General features: G+C 44.4%; 1 protein-coding gene across 1 annotated transcript; it reads left to right on the forward strand.

Annotated features, from left to right (window-relative positions):
• Window positions 1-161: 161 nt before the first annotated feature.
• On the forward strand, window positions 162-25,531 carry LOC124193112 (zinc finger MIZ domain-containing protein 2-like). The gene is made up of 14 exons (XM_046586769.1): window positions 162-1,675; window positions 18,052-18,345; window positions 18,961-19,084; window positions 19,167-19,430; window positions 19,493-19,678; window positions 19,750-20,109; window positions 20,168-20,441; window positions 20,675-20,810; window positions 20,936-21,146; window positions 21,222-21,443; window positions 21,620-21,762; window positions 21,931-22,241; window positions 22,317-22,915; window positions 22,981-25,531. Exons 1-14 carry the CDS (start codon window positions 1,662-1,664, stop codon window positions 23,167-23,169), a joined length of 3,327 nt encoding a protein of 1,108 aa, XP_046442725.1. The 5' UTR covers window positions 162-1,661; the 3' UTR covers window positions 23,170-25,531.
• The last annotated feature ends 28 nt before the right edge of the window (window positions 25,532-25,559 follow it).

Here is a 25,559-nt window from a genome sequence, read left to right on the forward strand (position 1 = left end):
ATCCCGACGGTTCTTTTTTTCTCCTCTCCCCACCCCTAGTTGAATCTCCACCCACCCCACCTCTTTGCTCTTCCCTCACTTTTCGGTGGGTCTGTGTGTGTGTGTGTGTGTGTGTGTGGCGGCCAAAAAAGCAGAAGGAATGTTCCACGCTTCGGTCAGAATGCCTGTAGCGCACGACCGGGCAGCACGTCTTTGAGAACCCGTCCCGTGTAATTTTTTTAAATTCTTATTTCATCTTCTAAAATAAAGAAAAATACAAAAGTTAAAATTTTGTAATTTTGTGTGTGTGTGAACGAATTTTGCACCAAACTATTATCGAATTGAGACATTTTTTTCGGGACGAAATTCAAGTGCAGACCAAGTGTGTAGCAGAAGAAAACTCAATTAGTGACTTGCACGCGCTCCAGTGTTGTTGTGTGTGTGAGACAGTGTTGTTGTTTAGTGTGTTATACATACCGGACAACAATTCGTTATAGACGACAAAGTGATTTGGAGCCAGTGATTGGCCGACATCGATTATATGTGCCAAGTTCAAAATCCCAACGAGGACTAAATTTTCATTATTTTTGGCGCGCTGATTTGAAAATTTGTCGGACACACACACACAGAGAGAACCTCGCGTCTTTTGTTTTGTTTCGATGCCCGCCAATTTGAATTGTAAATCGATTGGGATGAACGCAATCACTGCGGTCGTCTTTTGTCCTTCTTTTGTCTTTTGAAAGAACCGCCAAAACAAATTCCGTTGGTTCAGCCGGACAAACACAAGAAGAAGAAGAAGAAGAAGATCCTTTTTCGTTGATGTCGCCGTTGGCCGCCCGGCGATTTCGACGTTGTTGATGTGATCGCTGACGCGTGAAAACGACAAGAAAAGATCTCCAGCCACGCCAGCATTCCTCCAACACACATCACAAGAACCTTTTCTCTAGAAAAAGAATCAATCCGACAGAGAAATACTTTCAGTGGGCCACCGAAAGAAATAAAGAAATATAATCAAACGAAACAACAACTTTCCTGTATTACCACACACAGCCAGTCTTGGAAAAAAGCTGTCGGCGAATAGAGTGAAGAAATGAACGCGACCATCAGCTGTTTTGTTGACCTGGCAGAAGTGGCCGGCGTGGACAGCCGTGGATTAGCATTATCGTGAACTCTGTGGCAACGGCGCGTGAAACAGACACACGAACGACTAGCTAAAAGAAAGGTGTGTGCTGTTGTGTGCAAACAAGTGAATCTAACAGTGTGCCCCGGCTGTGTGTGTGTCTCTGTGCGTGTGTGTGTGTTGTTGTTTCTCTCTGTGTGTTATGTGTGCGCAGTGCGTCCAGGAAAGGACAGACAGACAAACTGAACTGACGGTGAAAAAGGAAATAATAATAACGTCATCGACGACCTGAGTGTACCATCCAAGAAACACAGGTGGAAACCAAAAGGAAAGAGAGTCTATAGCATAGCGGCCATCGTCAGTGACTAAACGGATTATATTAACTTTGGTGCATTTATTGGTCACGCGGCTACATCCGCCCAGTGAGCCCGAAAGCAGCAGCACCAGCACCAGCACCGGCCTTTACGTCACAACCGTGGAGTTTGTGTGTGTGTCTGCCGTGTGTTGAACAGCAGCTGATTCAACTGGAAAACCATTTCGAGGGACTCTCTCCTTTCCCGTCATGTTTGGGTCAAGGTAAGATCCGCTTTTATAATCGCTTGGCTATTAGATCTATCGGGACCCACACAGTACACTGGGTCCCAGGTGAAAAACTTTCATTGCGTCTCTCAATCGACAGGAAATTCGATAGAACATTTTTGTTTGTTGCAAGTCTCATAATAGAAAAGAAGAAACAGCTGATTGTGTGTGTGGCGCAATCAACCGTCTACTTTTTTGTCAAGTGGCATTTTGTTTGTTTTCGGGTAGAGACCCTGGGCCACACACGATCGACTCCTGATAACTCTGCCGCCTTGATATCATTTGAAAACCGACGTTCGTGTCAGCCTGTTTTTGTTGTTTAGAGTGGGGAAAACGAGTTCCATTTTCTGTTGAATTTTTTCTTGTTACGTTCACTGATTCTGTTGGCCGGATCCATCCGGACTCGACCACCTTATTTTGACGTGTCGCTGCATTTTCCTTTGTTTTCTCCCCCCTTCATTTTTATATGGAGTCGTACACACGACACGATAGTCTACATTTCGCGTGAAGCTCGGGCCATTGCCGTGAATTAATGAGAGAATAATAGTCAGAGCTAGAGAGAGAAAAAAGAATGAAGAAGAGGAGAAGGCGTGTAATTATTGACATCCGCCTCGCCCGTTCCCCGTCATCCACACACCGGCAGCCAGTAGTAGTAAGTAGCTTAGGAAATCTCGGGCGAATAAATAAAAACAACAACCCAAAAGTGAGGAAGAAGAAGAAACGAATAAAAAGACACGCAAACACGAAAAGAGGAACCAAAAGGAGAAATTTGATTGAGGGAAAAAACAAAAACTGACTGGACAAAGTGGGACAACAACCGACAACAACAACATCTCGTATTGGATAAGCCGAAAAACAAGATTACGGGAGAGCCCCCAAATAGTTTCATAAATTAAATTCTACATTTTCTTCTATTAATAGAAAAACAAAATTTTCCTTTTTACGTAATGATGGAATAGTCGAAAAAAAAGGCTCAATTGTCTACCCAAAGAGAGAAAGAAAAAAGTAGGTAGTACAGTGTGTGTATAGGGCCATTGTCGCCCGGCACTGGAAATCCGAGGAGATCCCATTCCGGTCGGAATAAAAAAGAAAGAAAACTGGGAGGAGGAGCTGACATCAAAAACCAGTTGAAAGGAGCCAGCCAAAAGGAACAGGGTTCCCGAGTTTCTTCTTAGCTTCAACGTCTAGGGGAGACTAGGAATGAGGTGATGGGTGGGTTGCAATTGCTATAAGGAGGGCGGCCCTATAACACAAGGAATTTGATTTTATATTTTCTCTCCCGTTTTTCTTTCTTTTTCACTTGTCATACGAGATCTGCGTCGTTACACGTTGTCATGCCCCCCTTTAAACTCCCCCCACTGGGCTGGATTTTTGCATTTACAAATCCTCCTCCTCCCACCATAGAAAATAATAAACGGACGCGTTAAATGCGGTCGCCATTTGATACTCTTACCTGGTGAGGACAGGTGAGGTTGCTCATCAAACGTCACACACACACAACAAAGACGAGCTGTTGTTGTTTGTGTACGTCAGTTGTTTTTCCTCTTAAAAAAAAAAACTTTGTCCAAGTTGTCCGGGACCGACCGTAGATGTCGGGCGATTCGTTCACAAAAAAAAAGTGGGTGGTTGGGTGGTGGTATAGAAATGAACGAAAGGAGAAAAAGAAGATGATGATGGGAGAGAGAAAGAGAGAGAGAAAAATACAAGGGAGAGGTTGAGCGCAGCCGTCACCGTTTCGGTCACGAATTCACGTCGCGCACTCACACACACACACACACACGCAAACTCAACGTGTGTGTGAGTGAGTGTTTTTGTTGTTGTGTGTCGACCGGCGCTGATGGGGCGCCCATCATAGAAGCTCTAAGAGAGAACAAGAAAGGAGAGACTCAATGGCGTCGTCTGTTTTCGATACGCAATTTCTTTTTCTCTCTTATAAATAATATTAAAAATCAGCTGATTTGATTTTTAATGCAGATAGATAGAGATTATTTTTTGAAAATAATAATAAAGTCTTGTCGTGATGTTTTTCTTTTCTTTTCTTTCCGATTTGAACTGACATTCAACAAAACGGGTCCTGTGGCTCAATACCGTTACTGATTCCGTAATGTCCGGGCACTCGTTTTCTCCTTTTTCTGGGGCCACAACAACAACAACAACAACAACATCACGCATATAATATACACACACGCCATGGCGGACATTATTTCGCTGTGTATTTTCCGCAGCGTTAACCGTTTTCCATCGGCCATTTTTGATTTGATTTACCGTTTTCGTACCTGTTAGCTCTTTCAGTTATTTCTGGATTTCGTTTACTTTTTTTCGGGGTTTTTTTTATACACACACGTCAGTTTACTAGAGCAAAAAACGTCAGAAATCTGTTTATTTGTTTGTAGTTTTCCTTGTAAAATGATTTGCGCTTCCGCGGGAAAATACGACGCAACACATTTATCGTGTGGGCCTTTTTTCAAAAATATCCGGAGATGGGGGTCAGACTTTGATTACATTTCCCCTCCGTTTTTTTTTTTAAATCTATTTATTAAAAATAATAAAAACGAATCCCGAAAAAGCAAAAAAAACAAAATCTCCGCCAGTAATTACCACGTCCTCTTCCTCCCACCCCCCGCCCTCCATTTGCGTTCGAGTCGTTTTTTCTTTTTCTTGTTTTGAGGTTGAACAATTTTTCTTTTCTTTGCGAGCGTCCAGCGGAGCGTTTCAATGGGAAAACCGTCGAGACGTTTAGTCACCCCACACGTCTATCCGAACGAACCGACGCTGTGTATATAAAAATACACCTTATAGCAGCAGCGCGGGAGAGTTGAAGAGAGAAAAGATAGGACGGATGATGGGAGAGATACATACGAGAGAAAAAAGAGGCAAGCAAAAAATAAAAAAGCCCAACTGCTAAAACCAGGCCAAACAACAAGAAAGAAAGAGAAGTGGAGCTTTACGGACGGTGAGTGAAGAGAGAAAGGTTCATTGCTCCCCTTTATTCTTCTTTTATACAAACGGCAGCGTGCTGCACGGACTTTCACGAATTTTTTTTTTTTTTTCGGGAGGGAAGGGGGGGCTGTTCTCTTTTTCATTTCTTCCTTCCTTCACGTTTTGTTTCATTTCCTCTCTCTCTCTCTCGACTTGTTTTTTGTTGAGATTCTAGACACAATTTCCAAACGGGAATTTTTTTCTTATTTCGACGCCAGCGAACGAAATGATTCATCCGACGCGAGCCCTCGAGGCGTCCGTCTTCAACTTTTTTTTATTTTATTATTTTTCGCATCTTAAAAGAAAAACTCACGACGTCTGAACTAGCGGACGTAGACAGGGCAGACAACACGGTGTGCTACACGCGCAGCGATCCGTGTGTGTGTTTTCCCTCCGGTTTGTTTTCCATCATCATCCATCGTCCGCTTTTGTAACGAGATCCGCGCGCCGGCATATCAGCTCCTCCTCGTGCGCCCAGGTGCCCCACACACAAGGAAACGGGGAGTGGGAAATCATGGAGAAATCAAAAAGAAGAAGAAGAAGGCAGGCCATGAACAACACGATCTATGACATCATCAACCAACGCGCACCGCAACCAAAAAATATTATTCTTTAAAAAACCAAAGAGTCCATCAAGTTCATTCGACGGGGCTGGGCCCTTTTTTTTTTGTCTTTTTTGGGCTGGGCTGACCTGTCCGATGAGAATTTTTTGTTTTTTTTTGGTTGGCCTTTTTCCCAACACGACTGGCGGTCTGCCGCTTTCTAGGAAAAACAACCCAAAAAATTCATGAAAATTTCCGTTTTTGAAAAAATTCAAATTTCCCGCTGAAAATAAATAAATTTGAAAATTTCATTTGAACGATAAATAAATATCGAGTCGATAGATTTTCTGGTCTCCACGGTGAAATAAATAAAAAAAAGACGATCGGTTTGTTCAACACTCTTGCGCGATAATCTATTTTGGTTGTTTGGTGCGTATACATAAAAGAGCGCCGATTGATCGATCGCTCTCCCTCCTATCAAACAGGTTCTTCTTCTCTCTTGTTCCCAAGTTTCACGCCATCACAGTCATCCGTTGACTTTCTCGTCCTCCGACGTGGTTGTTGTACAACAACAACTCGTTAGTCACCTCAATCAACCGCCTTTTATTTTTGACGTCCACCATCTCCCCCAGAATAAAATTTCCAAACGAATTTAAAATTAATCCCGCTACTATTCATTATTATTATAATGTTTTTTGGTCCGGGATTATTTTATTGTTTAGTCATTTCCCTTGTTGGTTGTGTCGTTGTCGCCCATCCGGCGACGTGACGTCACCGAGCGTCAAACGTACAACAACAACAAGATGCGACGTAACTTAGACGAGGCGCTTGTGTGATAGGTGACGTGCGGTAACTAAGAAGCCAACAACCCAACGAGAGAAAAGGAGGCCGTTATCTTGCCGACCTGCCCGGCACGGAGAGAGAAACTCTCTCACGCAACTTCTTCTTCTTTTTTAAATAAAAGAAAAAAGAAAAACTTTTTTTCTCTTCTCTTCTTTTCCTGGGTGGATGTACACGGACGTTTTTGTTGTGGCAACGGGCAATGTGTTGTGTGTGTGTGTGTGCTGGGCAGCCGTCAACCCAACGGTGACGACCTCGCACCGTTCATAGGTTATTAGAACTTTCTATATGAGCGGGCGGGATGGCCGCCGGCGGCGGCGGCGGCGTATCACGGAATAATGTTAAGTACAACTCGCATACGAACCAAGTGGCGGAATCAATAAAATACCACCGCCGCTGGATTAGTCTCAGAACGTAGACTAGGCGCTCGAGTCAATTCGTTTATATGTAGATATTATATTATCCGACCGGAATCAACTGTTCACAAAAAAAGAGAGAGGGGGGGAATTTATGTATAACAAGCGGCTGACCTTATTCCGTCCGGAAGTTGTCGTTGTCATAACGGAGAGAGGCATATCCGTCATCATCTTTAGAGTTAACAAAGAAGAAAGACACGCGAAAGCAGCATTTAATATCATATTCTTGTTTAAAAAATAAAGGAAATAGAAGAAGAAGAACGATTGAGGGGGGTCGGGCGGCTAAAAGATCGGGATGGAATTTTCACGCCGAACGTGAACCGCTGCTGTTGTGTGGTCATTTGAACTTTTTTCTCTCTCTCTGCTTTCCCTTTTTTTCTTTTTCTTTTTTTTTTGTTTTCCCCTTGTGTATACGTTGAGACATCTTGCCCTTCTACTCCCGCGGGCGTCAAGTGCGACGTGCTGGCGTCATCGATCCAAAAAGGGAAAACCCAACCCACTCCCGCCCGCGTTTGCTCTCGGCTTTGGACGATATGAGACGCGCACAGACAGACACACAAGCGCAAAATTGTGTGTCTGTCGCTGGACAGTCCCGGGGACAGTTGAAAGGAGGAGGAAGGGGGGATGGAAACAGCCAAGAATCACGCGGGAACAATTGGGGCGTCGCGCTTGTTTGAAGTATATCAAGCGGGTTGGGTGGGTGGTTGAGAGAGGGTTCGCCCAGCATCTCTATGTATATTCCACGCATAGTTTCTTTTTTCTCTCTGTGCTGCTGTGTGGCATCCGCACTGGATGAAGACGTCGTCTCCCTCATCCACTCCAGCGAGTAGATTCTCTCTTCCCCCTTCCTTTTGCCACACATGTCCTTCCGCCTCCGCCCCTCTCAACTGTCATCATGCATATTTGATTTGAATTGTTGTACTGGAATACGAATACAGTGGCCGACGACAATGGACGTCGTCCAGCTTTTGGGCTGCTGCTGGTGCTGGTTATTCCGGCCGGAGCAATAAGAAGTGGCCAGCGGCCGTGTGAGGTCCGGGCTCTTTATGTCGGGAAAGAGCAGAGCAGAGCAGAGCCGGAGGAGTCGGCAACTATTTGATCGATAGCGTCGTGACAGAAGGAGAGAGAGAGACGAGTATAACGCGCCCGGGATGAAACCCCCTCACCGGAATATAACGATCGTGTCTGTGTGGTTGTCTCTTGTCTTTCTTTTCTTTTTTCTTTTCTTATTTTTCATCGGAGTTTATAACCGACGCCACCGTGACACACGGTCGTATCTTGCCAGTGGTTATCTGCTGGTGGGTCTCGAATATGTTGCGAGTCCATCAAATTTATTTTCCCCCAAAAAATCTAAAAGAAGATGAAGATAATGTAAATCAAGTCGTCGTTTATTAGTCGGTTGTTGTTGTTGTTGCGAGAGTGGAGCACGCCGTGTGTGTGTCGTCCCGAACGCAGCCGCAAGGTCGCGTCTACCACCACCACCACCCCAGACGCGGGTGATTCTTTTTCCTCCCCTTGATGGCCTCCTCCTCCTCCGCTTCTGGCGCTCTTCTTCTTCTTCTTTTTCTCTCGTTTAGTTGCTAGGTCCGATGAAATCGATGTGTCCCTGCGTGAGTGTGTGTACACACTCTTCTCTTTTCCTTTTATTTTTCGTTCCTTTTTTCTTTTCTTCTTTTCTTTTTTTTGTCCCGCAACTGCTTCGCCTTTACCGCGACCTCTCCGTGGAAACGACCCACGCGCGCACAACCACTCACAACATTCAATATATCCCCCCCCCAACCACCCCACCACCCTATATAGCTTGGCCCCCTTTTTTTTTGTTCCCCCGTTTCCTTATGGACTGGCACCCCCGTCTGCTATCTGGTCGACAATGAACGACGACGCTGGTGCTCCCATTCCCACCGACGCCGCCGCCCCCCCCCCTCAAAACCCCACCAGCTATACCACCACCAGGCTCCCCCTTTTTTTTCCCGCTGCGTTCGTCTGCTCCGGTGATGCAGCAGCCCGCCGCCCTCCATCAAAAGGAAAAAAATAAAAAAAAATAAAAGTACAACCAGAAGAAAAAAAGACGACGACGTCAGACGTCGCGGGAGCGCACGCCATCTTGGCTGCCGCATCATCAAGGGAGAAAAGAAAAAAAAGTCGGCTCGTCTTCGTGAAAGAAATCAATAAGAAAGGAGGGGATAAAAAGGAAAAAGTTGGCAACATTGTTGCGTGCCGTATCGAATGACTGTATATATACGCCGCCGTATGGTAACGCACATTCCCGTACACGGAACCCTCCTTCCCAGTTAAACAAGTTCCTCTTTTGTTTTTGTGTTGCGCCAGCGCCATGGCGGCAAATTTGAACCGGGAAAAAACTGGAAATTTTTATTTTTTTGAAAAAAGAAGAAAAAGATTCTGGTCTGACCCGTATGGAAAAGAAAAACGAAATGATGATGGCTTAAAGCCGGATATAGTCTCTTCTCTCTAGCGAAAAAAAGAACATCAAACAAACGCAAACACCTGGGTCGTGAATATATTAGGGCTAACCGCTAGACGCGCGCGCAACCCGCTCGCACCCATCATACATAATAATATGATTGGTATTTTTTGGTATTTTATTATTTTCTTCTTCTTCTTTCCTTGAAATGAAAACAAGGAACCAAAAAGGACATTGTACGTTTCTGCCCAGGCTCACGTGTGTGGAAGAATCTTTTTTTAAAAATAATAAAGAAGAAAAAGAAAAAGGTAGGGACGAACGAACGAAAGGTGAAAAGAGAAAAAAAGAATTCCTGAGATACTTGTCGATCCTATGGGGTTTTCTTTCTTTTCTTTCTGTTGGTCTCCATCTGAATGTGTTAAACTTGTGATGGAGAGAAAGAAAGAAAGAAGATGATGAAGATGGAGGTTTTTTTTCTTCTCGAAAAATGTTTACATTCGAAATAAGAAAGAAAAAAGGGAGGACCGCACGACGGGAGTCGAGGAATTCTCTCTCCCGCCGACCCGCGGCCGAGGGGTTAGACATAGCCTATGCACATGCATAACATCCCAACCTTTACGTTCTATTATGTGAAGGTTTGAACTCTCTTTTCTTTCTATTCTTCTTCTTCTTTTAAATCAAGAAAATGTTGTGATTTTTCGGTTCGCCCCTCGAACGAAATGTGAAATTTATTCGTTGAGAGATGAAGAACATGAACGAAGCGACAAGAAAAAAATATTTTTAGTTTTGGGGGGGTTCGGGAGAATACGGCGCCTTTGCCTCTCTATTATGTCGGGTAGTACTAGTCAATCTGGTGCGGGAGTTGCGGGAGCTACTCGCATCATCCCTGGCGAAAGAAAATGAGGGAAAAAAAAAGTCGAGTTGCCGGGTGAGAGGAGGAGGAATCGGCGGGTATTGATCTGCGCCTCGGTCGACCCCAAAGTCAGCGCAGATGGACATCATAACCTCTCTCTCTCTCTCTCCCCTTCATCTCTCTACTCTCCTCTCTATTTGGCTTTAGTGCTCTATATTTATATTATATAGAAGAGAGAGAGTAGATAGATAGAGTGTAGAACCCCACCCATCCATCCGACGAACCCATTTTCTCCCTCTGTTGTGTGTGTTTGTCCCCCCTCCTCCTCTTGTGTGTGTGTTGGTCTCTGGCAATTGATCAGCGGCAATAATGAACCGCCCATCAACCCCCCTCTTGCGCGCCTCCTTTTCTCATCTCACGGAGCTACACGCGAGAGCATAAGCTGCCGCCGTCGCCTCCCAATCCTCCCCCCACCCATTTTCTCCCGGTGTCTCTCAATAGCTCCCGACCGATCGATACCGAAAAACACATCACCTCTCTCTCTCTCTCCCATACACACACACTCGATATAATATAGAGGCTCCTCCTCCTACTGCTCTCAGTTAACTCTTTCTCTCTCTGATTAACTCTCACTCTATTGTATACATACATATACTTTTAGTCGATTTAAAAAGGGGGAAAAAATCGCACGCCTTTTGTTTTTCTTGGACCCGCCCATCTCCGGTCAGGACTAATTAATACCATCAAGATTGATCCATCGATCTTGTTCATCAATGTCGCCCACTCCCTTCTTCTTCTTCTTATTTTTATTCGCCTTGGTGTTTGGCCTCTCGGTGTCGCAGGAATAAAAGAAATCTCTTTTCTCCTTCTTTTACTGGGAAGTAGAAAAATCGGCCCAGGGATTAGAGGGACAGGAAGATCCCGCGTGACTTGCAGACGGGGGGAGAGAAAAGTAAAAAAAAAAGTGAAGTCTATTCTCTCATCAAGAGGAGTAGCGGCCACATCAGGAGCCGAATGAAAAAAAAAGAAAAACAGGAGGCCCGCCCATTTTAGCCCAGATTCTACCCCACCCACCCATGTCCTCCACCCACTTTGCACGCACTTTGCGTCCAGGGTCTTCCCTATCGTTTGCCATTGGTCTTTTCACCGTGCGACTAAAGCGCCGTACTGTACACTACTAGTGTACTACATATATATATTTATATGCTGTTTCTCCTTCTCTCTCTGTGTGTGTTTGTCGGGAGTCCGCGGGATTGATCCACCAGTTTCAATGTTCTCCCCCTCCACCATTCCCCCCCCCCCCCTGGGCTGTCCTCAAAGAGAGAGAGAGAAAAGGGATACACACAAGTCTTTTGTGTGTGTATATATATGTGGAGTAAGTAGTATAGTGTAGTAGTAGTGTACGTGTGACGCAGTCTCTTTATTGATTCGGCGCAAGGAGAGAAAAAGGGCAGTGGGTGGGTAGTGGCCCAGGAGGTGGGTATACAGCGGGATTGATATACACACACATCGGGACATATAGGGCGCTGCTGTGTGGGAGGCACCCCGGCCTATAATATAATATCTAACGTCATATCAAATACAATATAGCTTCTAGACAACAGCCGTGCTATATGTGGCGGCCACTGCACTGCACACGGCCGCCGCTTTTATTTGGCTCAATCTCAGCAGCTCCCCCCAGTTGTCAACGCTCGTTTCCTTCTTTTTCTCTTAGACTATTGGGCGACACACACGGAGATAAGAGTCCTGGGCGACGCTCTTTATTATAATCAAGAGAATAGGCCGAGGGGGTGAGAGTATTATGGCGCATTGATGAAACGGAGCAAACAACAAGAGTAGGCTCACGCCAACAACAACAATGCGCAGTCAGTTATTGCATAACTCTCGAGTATTTTTATTTCTCAAAAAATAAAACAAATTTAGTCGTCGTCTTGGCTCTTGTCGTTTAGCGTATCGTCGAGTGACGTCAGCCGCATAACCGGATAAAAAAAGAAAAAAAAAACTCCCGAAAAAGGAATAAAGGAAAACAAAAAATATTTAAAAGAATAAAGAAGTGGAGATGGTAGTAGGTGGGGAGGCCGCCGCTCAGCAGCATCCAATATGTACCCTCCAAAACAACCGGAGCCAGCTCGGATGCCACCATCTTTTTTTTTATTTTAAATATTTTTTTTTATTCCTCAATGTCAGAGTGAAGTTCGCCTGCGAGTTCGACCCTGAAAAACCAAACAAAACAGGGAGGGAACGGGTGGGGCGGCAGTGGGTGGGTTTAATCTCAAACGGCGCTCCATAGATACGAACGAGAGTCAATTCAGTTTTTTCTTCTAGAGAAAAAAGTTTTTATTTTTTTTTTGTGTTCAACCAAACTTCTGGGAATATAATCTCGGAGAACAAGGACGAACACGTAAGAAAAAGAGAGAGAGACGATGAGCATTGAATAAGAATGTAACCAAAAAAGATATGAATCCATTCCGCTTTTCCGTATTTTCTTTTGATTAACCCAAAAGAAAAATTCGAAATTTCGTCATTTCTTTTGAAATTCGATGAGTTGGGATAGGGTGGACTTCCTGGCCTTTTCACGCTGCGGTTTTTTTTTTCTTCTTCTTCTTCAAAAGACTTTAGATTCTCATTCCGCACCGGCTGTTGGCGATGCCGTAGGAAAAATAAATAAACTCCGGGAGGAAAAAAGAAGAAATAAAAAAGAAATGAATATCAGTTGGAATAAAAGGAGAGAGAGAGAGACGGACTGTAGTGTGCCCGTCTTGTGTAGAGATAAGGTGAGAAGACCTTGAGCCCGTGCCAAAATGTTTAAATGCAAGGCGGACGCGGGACTGCGGACGGCCGGCTCTCTCTCCCCCTATTCAAACACACGATTGAGCCTTTAGCTCCTCCTCCTATGGTATGGTATTTCACCTAGAGTTGCTGGGGACCTTTAAATATTTTAAATAAAGTGAGTAGCAGCTATATAGTCTGTAGAGTTTTTATGGACTCCTGGCCGGCCTCCACACTCACTTCACAAGATAGAAGAAAAACAAAATATAGTTTCAGGTGTTTTTTGGTATTTTTTGTTTTTACGTCACTGAGATTTCTGATGGTAGTTGTTGGCCCTTTCTCTTATTTCGCCTTTCGGGGTTCTATATTTACCATTCTGCATTTCTCCGAGTTTTTCTGCTCTGATTTTTTTCTTTTTTTCTTTTTGTACTTTTTTTTATTTTATTTTTTCTCACTTTTTTTTTGCTTGGCTTCCTGCGATATTATTTATGACCCGCCCAGATAAAACCGAGCCAGAATCTCCTTTTTTTAATTTTTCAACCCCCCAACAACAAAAAGTATTTTTTTTTTTAGCAGAATAAAATAGAAAAGGTGGTCAGTGCGCGGGCGCGGAAGGTGTTATATAAGGGCTCGTCCTAATTTGGTTGGTACGTGCGGTGGCGCGCTTTTTCAAATCAAAATTCCAGCCGAGTTCATCTAGACGAAAGAGTTAGACATTAGAGAAATCAAATGTAACCGCGCACATATACACCAAGTAGAAACGAGCCTTATAAAGACACAGGCAACTCGCCCCCGTCTGTCTGCGTTCCTCTTCTCTGCGGGGCGAGGGCAGCGCCACCGTCGTCCAGCATCTACATACTACAACAACAACGCAGCAATTCTCGAAATATAGAAACAAGAAAAGAAAAAAAAATCAACAAGTTGCTTCTTCTTCTTCTTCTTCTTATCCATCAGACATTTTTCCTCTCCGCCTTTTTTCTCCTCCGAGAAAAAATATGTATTATTATTATTGTAGGTAGAGATACACACACAAGGATGGAGGCCAGCTCAGTACTCTTCTAGATACTTACTTTATATGTATATTATATACACACACAGACAGACACACTGCGGTGGTTTGTGTTCTTGACCGCTGCTGTTGTGATGACACGATAAGAACTCGGCTTCCTTCTCTCTCTTTCACACACACACACTGGTATCGCTCCCGGCTGTTTTCCTATTCCTTTCTTTCACGTTCCATCGTTCGTTCGTTCGTTTTTTTTGACGTTTTTTTTTCTTTTCAAAGGAATGAAAATGTGTGTGTATATTAAAAAAATACCTACCTGCAGGTCCTTAATAGGAACTCTTCTTTCTCTCTCTCTCTCTCTTGTGGCTACACGCGTATAATTTTTCGACTTTCATGGAAGAAAGAAGAAGAAGAAACCGTGAAAGAGAAGAAAAGCTCAGAGAAAAAAAAACAAAAATTAAGCAGCAACACACAGCCTTAATGTCATCGTTTACTCTCGAGTGAACACGGACGTTCAAAGCCCATCAGCTCTTTTTTTTTTTCGCTTCTCTTGTTCTATTACCTGTAACATATCCACCGCGATCCTGCGGTGTCCATTACACCCGCTATAAAACATTCGTCGACGCATTTCCACCTTTTCACCGCGATGAAATTTCCCCATAATTATTAATAGCCTGGACTTTTTTATTTTGTTGAATTAATTTTTATAATTTGATTATATCTCAAAATGTCTCATTTTGGGTGTGGCGACTCTGGAAAAATGAGCAAAGAGATGTCGGTGAGGTACGCCGTTGAGCGCCGATATGGAAATGATGACTTTCTCAATCACGCTGATAGATGGGCTCGAGTGAGAGGCAATCGAACGATTGAGGCGGTTAGTGGCGGTAGCCTATCGGTTCTATATCGAAATGGAGGGCGAGTTTGCGTTGGCAGCTGATTGCTAATCTTTCAACTCTTTCTCTTTTTTTTGTTTTTTAATTTTTCGTTGGTGGAAATTCATTAGCCGCTTTTGCCTCATCGTATCGAGGTCAAACCTTTTTTTTAATCAGTTGAAAAATAACGAAACGAACTGCGCGCAACCAGTAGCGAACGATATCAATTTTTTCTCTCCCCTTGATGAAATTGAATTTCTTTTTTAAGTTTCTTCGACTGCCCAGTCGCCGCTGATGGACTGGTTAGATAACAATCCGTGAAAATATACTCACGACGTTTCTCTTTTTTTTTTTCTTCACGTCTCCGATCTGCACGCAAACGGCAGAGAAAATCACGAAATAATAACGTAACGTCGTTTAATGAATTTCAAGTCTTGCGTCATCGATATTCTACATCAATAAAATTTATCTATTCATTTTTTTGTGTGTGTGTGTGTGTAACACAACGCGGTTTTATTTTCTTTTCAAGGTGTCGTCACATGTCCGTTTCTTTTCGATTTCGATTGTGTTATTCATTTTATTTGGTATGCATTTAGCATCGGCACAGGTGCGTAACGGTCAGCCGGGAAAAACCTTTCTCTCAAAAACATTCAATCCGACTCTGCTCCCACCTGTCCATACATCCACTCAAGGTTGTACCACCTCCCTTCCACCCGAAAAATAATAATAACAACCAAAAAAAGTAAATCCGCTACTTGTTACATACGCACAAAAGCATATCAATACAATGTCGATATCGCAATTTATTCGTGTAGCCGTTGGTTTTGCCATTGAATCCGGGCGCAATCAGCCTGACTGGCTTCTGTTATAACAATCATATCCGTCTCTACGCTGGCCCACTAATAAAATATATCGTTTCCCCATTTCTCATTGGGGAGGAGGGCTGGCCGAAAATGTTTTTTCTTTAGAGAAATCCTTGAACTCAATACAAGACCGTATTAAATTCAAATCCAATCGAGGACTATGGGCAGATAGACGCGGTGGCTGTATATTACGTCGAGTTGATTTGCATGAATGATCTCCCGTCCTTCCTCCTTCTTTTTTCTTATTTTGCACGGCACTTTGCGTTGATGCAAACATTGGGCGATAGTCTTTTGTTTGCTCTTTTCTCGCCCTCGTCATGGCCGTCGCTGAAAGGGAGAAATTTCGACATTGGCGCAGGGACGCACAAAATGGGCGAAAAACCAAAGAAAATAAAATAAAAAAAGGCGAGAGAGTACACAGGGACACGAATAAAACCCAAGACAATCACGAAACATTTTTCAATTTCGACACATTCCTCCGTGTTGTTGTGCGTACTATTGTACCCGCGTGCGCTGTTCTTTCGTCATTCTGAGCGCTGCTGTGTAAAATTCGCCCGTTGTGTATTTACTTACTGATTCGTCAAATGCTCGTTTGTCCCATTTGTGCCACTCTCTCTCTTTCTCGATTTATCTTTTGGCGTGCGCACTGCGTGTACATATACATACGCACGGACTTTTTTTAAATCTTTTTCTCTTCGCTTCGGCTCGTTGCCTCACCGCCGCCGAGCGATGACGGTCGTATCCTTTAAAGAAACTCGGCGGAGAAATCCAAGGAAAAACAAATAAAAACCCCGTCACCTTTTATTTTGTTTTATTTTTTAACACAAAACAGGGCGGGGTTTCTTTCTCAATTGTTTGGGGAAAATAGAAATTATGAATGGGTCAGTGGGTTTCCATAGAGTCCTTATTACCAACGGTTATTATAGGTGGTGGAGGTCACCTATAAAAATGGCTAATTCCTCTTGGGTTGGTAAATTGGGGTCATCACCTGCGTACGTCACACCGGGAGCCATTTTTTCGCGTTAATAATATAACTGGCGTCGAGTTCTTATTCAATATCAGAAGAAAATAAAATTAAATTAAATTCCCTTTCGTCTAGCGCACACCATCAATAAAAAGCGGAGGCCCATCCATCGTGTAGCGCAGCGTTGATCCATGGTCTAGCCCCTCTTTGTTCTTCCATCAGCAGCGAGTCAGCAAGTCTTCAAGGATGTGTGTGTGTCTTGTTAAGCAAGCTGCAGCCCATCGTCTTATTTTTTTTTCCTTAAAAGGTGGAAAGAAGAGACAAAGAATGAGAGAGAAACACAGTGGGGAGAAAAGAAAAAAAGAAAGAAAACAAAAAAGACAATGTCGCAAGCGGATGGAAAAAAGGGAAAAAAAACAACCTTATATATACCCATCTTTTTCTCCACACATACACACACTCACAGGGCCCACATCTAATGTAGAGTATAAAAGAAGAGGGAAATAAAAATAACGAGAAAGAAAGAAAGAAAAAGAAGCGAGTCGCATGCGTGACGGGAAAGCCAACGCGATATGTGTAGATTCTGTACACAGCGTAATAACCTTATCCGAAAAAGCCTCCAAATGTTTTTGTCTTTTGTGTGTTTTATGGCTCTCTCTCTCTCTCAGTGTCTTTCTCTCTCCACTCTTGTTGCTTTATATTATTCTGACTCGTATCCTTTGGTCGAAAGATTTCGCGGGAGAGGCTGGCGCGCGTGCAGCCGCCCGTGACCTGACCACCCCGTTCGTTCGTTCCCTTTTATACGAGTAATCTATAGTCGAGCTAGAAGAGTGTGTGTATGTATACTGACTGCTGCTGTGCCTCTTGTCTGAAATGCGGAGAAGACTCAAAGCCACTACTGCCAGTAGTCTATCTGTTACCTCTCTTCTCAGCTATCATTTTGGCGCAAATTGGTTGGCTCCTTGTCGGCCCTCAGTCCTTCTCCTAAGAGGCAGCGTATCGTCAGGATTATACCAGTTACTGGCAAGACGTAGACAAAAGGTTACAAGGGCCGCCGTCGGCCACCGGGGAGAAACAAAACTTAAATAAATCTATTTACAATAAAAGAAAAAGAAAAAAGAAAAATGTATAGATCCGGTCGGCGTCCAAAAAGGGATCTCCGGCCGGAAATATTCTTTCGTATTTAATTACACCGAACCAAAAAAAAAAATGTTCATCTCAAATTACCTCGAGACAACAAAAACAAAAACAATTCGAGTCGAATGAAATAAATATATATTTACATCGCTCGTTATCCGCCGGAAGAAAAAGATAACAAACCCCCCCCCCCAAAAAAAGAAAAGAAGGGGGAGGGTCTAGTTAGCGCTACAGTGTGTATATATATATGTAAAAAGAAAGAAAAAAAAAGTTATTTTTTTTTATTTTGTTTAACTCTTTCTCTTTTTGTTCGATATCAATTTCTACCTGTAGCTACACAAGTCCGTGGGGCCGGTGGGGTCTCGCAAGGTTGAATTTGAATGGCCTTTATATATATGTTGATTGTGCGTATGTGCGGCTGTGTGTACACAGCAGCAGCGCTGCTGGCCCTGCCGTCTGCCGACATGCGCCACGTACGTCCATTGCTGTATTAGTACGTACACACACACAGTTTCGTGCGAGCGTCTGTTTTTGTCTGTGTGTGTGTCGCAATTCCAAGGTTCCAGTGAAATAAAATTAAAAAAAACGCGTTGTCTAACGATGTCCTTTTTTTCTCTATTTCTATTTCTCCTTTTCATTTGATTGAATGCCGTTTCCTCCATTGCGATCGGCCGGGCCCTTTTTTCGATGGATGGTGTATACGCCAACAGTAGTGAGTGGTCGTCGTCGGGAGGCGGGGCCCAACAGCAGCAGCAACAGCAACAACAACAACAGCAGCAGCAGCTGTCGGTAGTAACGGGAGCGTCCAGTTGGGGCGCGAGCGGGTCGACCGGCGGATCAGCATCGGCGCCGTCCTCTTTCGGACAGTCGGACAATTCGTCCGTCGCGAACGGCTACCACCATCCGCACCACCAGCAGCAGCAGCAGTCACACCAGTCCTCCTCCTCCTCTTCTGCCAAGAATTCCTCGACAGCCGCATCGTTCCGGACCAATATGGCAGCCAGGTGAGACACAAACTTTACCAAGAGGACGACACACCAAAAATCCCCCCATCCAACCCCCCTATCTCTTATCAAACCCCCCCTATATGTCATAACTCTGTGCCCTGGCAAACCCTTATAACAACTCCCGTCCCAATTCCTGGCCAATAGTAGCTCCTTATAATACTGATCCACACATGTTCCATTCATGGGGCTACTGCAGCGCTCTCCTGGATGCCGTCTGCTGGGCGGCCCATTCAAGCCCCCCACCACCCCTCCTCCCTCATTTTCCCCTCCTAACCAACGCAGATGTTTCGTTATAGAGGGGAGAATAAGGAAAAACACAAAAAAAATAACACACACACTCACACAGCCGCCGACCTCTTCAGCTGGTTCCTGTGCGTGTGTGTGTGTGTGTCACTGTCGTCGTCGTAGCCCCGGCTCAATACCTATCCGATTGTGACAGCGAACAGTTGTGTGTGTATGTGTGTGTGTGTGTGTCGTTTTCTACATTTTCTTTTCCTCGACTAAATTATTTTATCCTTAATTTTTCTGTGCGCTTGGTTTTCTTGATGGTTGTTGGCGTCGATTGCCGTCACCGTGTTGTTCTCCTCTCTGTGGGTCATCGGGCAACAACAGTTATCAAGGTGGAATGGGTACGCCGACGCCCGGAGTGACTCCGCCGGATGCAGTCACCTCAGTCGGAGTCGTCGGTCTCCAACAGCAACAGCACAACGAGCGCAACGATCTCAGTTACAATCAGGTATTCAAAAAGTCCCGCCAAAATATGTTTCAAAAACATATTTTTTGGGGTGGTTGTACAACATGTTTTCTTGCTTTTGAAGATGGGCGGCATGGGCCAGCAAGGCTTTAATGGCGTCAACCAGTACGGCATGATGCAGCAGCAGACGAGAGTGTCGAACGGCCAGGGCAATTTCGGTCCGGTGATGAGCAGCGGGATGATGGGGCCCGTCATGAACAACATGGGGGCCACCGGTAACAACCCAGGAGTGGGTGGTGGCAACATGATGATGAGCAACGGAGCTGGACCTATTGGTGCCGCTGGTTTCCAGCAAAATGGAATGACCAAAATGTCATCCATGCAGCAGGTAAATTAAAGTTACTCGATTTAATTTGTCGAACGATTCTAATCTGTCGTTTAATTGAAAAGGACCCTTATGGCTCGGGGCAGGCCGGCATGAACAGTCCCATGTATCGGGGCCGACACGCTCCCTATCCTAACGCTGCCCAGCACAGTTCGCAAAAGCGACATCAGCAGCAGCAGCAACAACAACAACAACAACAGCAGCAGCAGCAAATGAATAATTACGGACAGGCCATGTACGGTCCCGCTCAGGTAACTACCAATTAACCAAATTTAATTGTTTGGCTGGGATTTGTTGGATAGCACCAAACTCTTCTATTCAGGGTGGTTACATGGGCATGAGACCGGGATTCGCTGCTGGACCTCAGCAACAGCAACAACAACCACAGAGCCAACAACAGTACCAGCCCATGCAGAACATGCAAAGTGGTGGCGGAGGAGGAGGAGGCTACCAGAATCCCAACGGTCCCGGCGTTCAAATGCAACGAGGAGGAGGTGGTGGGATGATGAACGGCGGCGCCAATCTCCGACCCATGAACAACATGAACGGAATGAACATGAACATGGGGTACAACAACGGAACGACCGCCAGCGGGACCCAGTACGGCTACGGTAATGGCAACATGGTCAACCAACAGCAGCAGCAACAACAACAACAACAACAGTATTACCCTTCCCAACAGGTGAGCATTACCAAATTTGATGGCCAATTGAATAATACTAAAGCTCAATTTTTCACAGTCCATGATGATGCAAAACACATCACAACAACAGCAAATGCTTCAGCAGCAGCAACAACTCCAGCAACAACCCGCACAACTGCAGTTCCAGCAGCAGCAGCAACAGCAGCAGCAGCTCCAGCAGCAGCAGCAGCAACAACCTCCAGTGGGCGCGGGATTCCAGCACAGTCCCATTCCCGGCAACCCGACGCCGCCATTGACGCCGGCCGCCAACCTACCCCCTTTCGCCAGTCCCAACAGCGACATCAAACCGACGCTGGCCCTGGGACAACCTAGTACGTCCAGTTGATTAAAAATTCAACGATAAGACTCATTAGTGTTCCAAATTGATTGACTTCCTTGCCCCCAATGTCGAATTGTGACACGCAACAGCACCTGCTGGGGTGGAAAAAAACAAGAAAAGATACAAAGTGGCTGATAAAATGTCTATAAAACTAGAAGAAGAAGAATTTTTGTCGACTGGCATTGAAATTCACGATTTTTGTTTGTTTGTTTTTTTTTTTCATAGAAGACGATGAACTTCGATTGACTTTCCCTGTTCGAGACGGCATCCTGTTATCACCGTTCCGACTCGAACACAACTTGGCTGTCAGCAACCACGTATTCCAGCTGAAACCCACCGTCCATCAGACCATTATGTGGAGGTAAAAACCTCTAGAAGAACTGGTTTCCTTTTAGAATTTTCAACTAATCTCTTTTTATTTATTTATTTACTCGTCTTCTTTCGTGGGGGTCGCGTACATCCTAACCGGAAAACGACACAAAACAGAAATGACCTGGAGCTGCAGTTAAAATGTTTTCATCACGAAGACAGAGCCATGAATACTAATTGGCCGGCCAGCGTCCAGGTGTCGGTCAACGCCACTCCACTCAACATCGACCGGGGAGAGAATAAAGCGGCCCACAAGCCCCTCTACCTCAAAGACGTTTGCCAAGTTGGGCGCAACACCATCCAGATCACCGTGTCGGCCTGCTGTTGCGTAAGTTGGACTTGGAAAAATAATTGTCCGTTTTTTCTCGGTTGTCTAATTGACCGTCTGATTTTTACAACGCAGTCGCACTTGTTCGTCCTTCAAGTCGTCCACCGGCCGAGCGTCCGCTCCGTTCTGCAAGGTCTTTACCGCAAGCGATTGCTGCCCGCTGACCTTTGCATCACCAAAATCAAACGCAATTTCAACAGCGTGGCGGCAGCGGCCGCGGCCAACGGCACCGTCTCTTCCACCAGCCCGACGGGCGTCAGTTGCGACGGCGATGGAGTTGAGCAAACAGCTATCAAGGTGATTTGAATGACAACTTGTCAAAATCCCCGACGTAGACCCGTCACATTTCCTCTCGATCTTGTATATATTTTTTTCTAACTCCAACATTTTGGCTAAATGTCTTATGAGAATTTATTTATTTATTTATTTTTTTGTACGTGTGTTGTCACGATTCTTCTCCGACGGACAAACAGGTCTCATTAAAATGTCCGATCACCTTCAAGCGGATAGCTTTACCTGCCCGCGGCCACGAGTGCAAGCACATTCAGTGTTTCGATCTCGAGTCCTACCTGCAGATGAATTGTGATCGAGGCTCTTGGAAATGCCCAGTTTGCAAGTAAGTTATTCCCGTTGCTCAACTCTTCCTTGCCCGTCTTCTGGCTTGGCCTTGTTGCAGGCAACCGAGAGCAATGCCCGCATCATTTCTTTGATTCGATTCATCTTTTTCTTTTTATGGAACGTGATTATTCATTTTTTCTATTTTTTATTTTCTTTTTGCCCGTAGTAAAACGGCGCTGCTCGAGGGACTGGAGATTGACCAGTACTTGTGGGGCATTCTCAACACGCTGAGCTCCAACAGCAGCAGCGCCTCTGACGCCGAAGAGGTCACCATCGACTCGGCGGCCAATTGGCGGCCCGTCAACCAGAAGCTGATGAGCGCCAACGTCAAAACGGAGGACGACGGCGGCCAGGAAACTTCGTGTCACGGCTCGAAGAGAGCCAAAGTGATGTCACCGGGCAGCGTGACCTTACCCACCATGCCCAACTGGGATCTGGGCCAGTCCTTGTCCCCCTTCTGCCCACCTGACATGAACAGTAAGGACTTCACCTCATTCCTCGGCTAGCAACTTTCTCTCAACTGTCGTTTGTTTATTTTTCTTTACCTTTCAGGTATAGCAAGTGGCTCGATGATGAACGGAATGACGGGCAGCAGCGGCAATAACAGCGCCGGCCAGATTATGACCAGCAACGCCATGGGATCTCCTTTCGACAACATCCTCAACGGCGGCGACTGGAACACGGTCGGCGGCAGTGGCAGTGGCCTGAGCGGCACCAACACGATGAGCGCCACGCAGAGCCAAGATCCTTTGAGCAATTTGATGGACTCGGTCAACTCCCTGGATCCGCTCAATTCCATGGGCAAATCTCTCAACGAACAGATGAACTCGCTGGTCAACAGCGCCTCGCTCAACAACGCGGGAATCCTCCTCGGCCCTGGATCGGGCAACAACTTGTCGTCCACGGGCAACAACAGCAACAACAACAGCACCAGCGCCCAGGGGAGCAGTCACCGGAGTTCACTTCACGCACCGCAAACGCCATCCAATATGTTGAACATGGGCCACCAGCAACAACAGCAGACCCAACAACAACAGCAACAGCAGGCGATACGGAACGACACCCTGGCTCAGCTAGATCTTTCATCCGATTTGAATTTCGATCCAGCGGCCGTCATCGATGGCGGTGGCGAGGGCCAGGAAGGTCTCAATGTAAGTTCATATTAACTGGAAAATCAGGCGTGGTTCTCTATAACATTAATTGTTTGTATTTCCAGTTGTTGCCGGACAGTGTGGTGGACCCGATGGATTTACTTTCCTACCTGGACCCACCCGAACTGGCGACACCTCCATCCAGCGGCGGAAGCAGCGTCGGCGGTAGCGGCAACAGTCTCAGCGGCCAACTCAGCGCCGGAAGTCTGTGCGTCAACAGCACCAACGACGACCTACTGGCCCTGTTCGACTAACTTTCGATTGAGACTTTAATAGTCAACACATCGAGTGCGACGTTATATAAATAACGGCGAGGGATATAAAGAAGAAGAAGAAAAAACCCAGTGATGAATTTTTTGTTTAATTCAAAAAAGAAAAGTTTAAATGTTTCCACATGCAGTTGAGTGTGAGTTAAATGTAACAAGACGTTTAAGTAGGTCACCGGCGAGGATCACATAAAGTCTCATCGACATTTCAATCAATTTTTGTACAAAAAAGGAAAAACGTTAAGCAAACAAACACACAAAAAAAAATTAAGGAGAAAAACAATGAAGCCAAAGAAGTTGTTTCCTCGTCCCAATATTATTACCCCCGCCTTGCAGTTGGGTTTAACCGACGTGAGCGAAAACAAACCAACAAAAAAAACAAAAAAAAAATGGAAAACTATAAGAAGAAGATCGAAGAAACTTTTTTTGTAATACGGAGCGTACAAAACTCTTTTGTGTCTAAAAGAAAAATCAAGAAATATTTGCGTCGATAAAATTTAAAAATTCACATACGAAGCTTATCAAACTTAATCATCTCTGTTCAGGTGTTTATCCTTGTTTAGTTCTAGGAAATGTTTCCCTTTTTATTTTTGGCCCATTTGGTGCCCCAGTTTTTTCGGGGGGCGTGTTTTTCTTTTATCTCTCTCTCTCTCATATTGCCCGTGTATAATGTAGAAAAGAGTCTATAGATTTCGTCCTCTTGGATTCCCCACCCCAAAAAATGATATGCTTCAAGCAAACAAGAACGACAAAAAAAATCAATTAAGAGACAAAATAATGTTGTACAGAAAATTCAATCTCTTCTCTCTCTCTTTCTCTCTTGCTTCCCTCCTATACCCTTTCTCCGGTTCCTGTTGAAAGCAGAAGAGATAAAAAAAAAAGAGAAAAAAAGGTACATTGATGCAAAAACATTATAGGGAGAAAAATTTGATTGCGTGCGTCTATCATACGTATACATAAATATTCCTTGATTTCATCAGTGACCCGATATGGAAATGTTGTATTTTTCGCTTCCCCATGTCTCTCTTTCTCTCTCTCTCTCTCTCACACTCTTTGTCTTTTTTTATTATTGATTTATATATTATGCGACCTGTACCGCTATGTCTACGAAGGCAAAAAAAAAAAAATTATTCCAACAAGACATAAAAGATACAAAAAAGAAATGGCGAAAACATAAAAAAAAAAGATTAACGAATACCAAGATACGAAAGAAAACAAAATCAGTTTTGGTTTTTGGGTTGATTTCCTTTATTTTTTCTTCTAAGTATGGCGTCGTTTTCGAATCTTTTTTAGAATCGTTGATTATATCCGTGTGTAGGCTACATAACGGGTTTGTCGTGTGTGCGTGATCGCTAGACGAGGAGTCGCCATCCCGTCACTTCATTTGATGATGAAATAGCGAAAAAAATCCAGCACGCAAACCTTAAAACAAAGAGGCAAGCTAAAAAAAGAAATCAATTGTAAAATAATAAAAAAGCTAATTGTTGCTTTTAATTGGTCGGAAACTGATGATTAGCTTTTTTTCTTTTGGGAAGGGAAGGGGGATATCTTTTCGATCCGTTTATTAAATGGTCGTCATATATTCTTGATTGTTTGTCGGGCGAGTGATGATGTGAAACTCTTCTTCCCTCAACCCTCCCTTATTTGTAAAATAAAAAACTTTTTTTTTCCACTCCAACAGACAACACCAGGCTGTAACGTTACACGGAGATTTTTTTAATCAGTCCCAGTAAAAATGAAAAAAAAGGGGAAAACAAAATAATAAACACTCCGTTCACGAAAAACACACAGCAGGCTTGTTGACGCATTGTCTCGTCGTTACACGCCACTCCCTCATTTGTCTGCCGGTTAAAATCGATCCCTTATCAATCTTTTATACCGCGTCTCTGCCCCTCCCCTGAACGCAATTGTTTGTACTGTGTTTTGTACATCATCTGAATATCAAAAGAAACAGCAAAGCAAGCGAAAAAAAAAAAATGAAAATCACAAAAAAACAAATGAATCGAAAGAAGAGAGACAGAACCTGCGCTCTGATGTTTTTATAAGAAAAAGAAGAAAACCAAATTTACATATGATAATATTCCTCGTCCTCTGTTGGTTTTGATTTCATTGGTCCTCGTCTGTTACATATAATATATATATCCAATATTCTATGCAGTGTCTCTTACGTTCCTCGTCATCTTCTGCTCCTTTTTTTAATCATATGTGACCCCGATTTCCGCGCTGTCTCCTCTCGCTCTTTTCTCTCACTCTCTCCTCCTCCTCCTTGTTCTCGTTTTGAATTTTTCATTTTGTACAAAAGGTTTTGAAAGAAGCATTTGCATCGCCAAATATATAACACAGCACTGAAGTTCTTTTTCTCCCCCGCAAGTCTATAA

This window comes from Daphnia pulex, chromosome 4 (assembly GCF_021134715.1).
Source record: "Daphnia pulex isolate KAP4 chromosome 4, ASM2113471v1".
Taxonomy (NCBI): domain Eukaryota; kingdom Metazoa; phylum Arthropoda; class Branchiopoda; order Diplostraca; family Daphniidae; genus Daphnia; species Daphnia pulex.

Coding starts and splice junctions, on each gene's coding strand:
- LOC124193112 (XM_046586769.1), top strand. Junction 19,431..19,492: donor AAATGTCATCCATGCAGCAG/GTAAATTAAAGT, acceptor TTAATTGAAAAG/GACCCTTATGGCTCGGGGCA. Junction 21,147..21,221: donor CCGTGTCGGCCTGCTGTTGC/GTAAGTTGGACT, acceptor TTTACAACGCAG/TCGCACTTGTTCGTCCTTCA.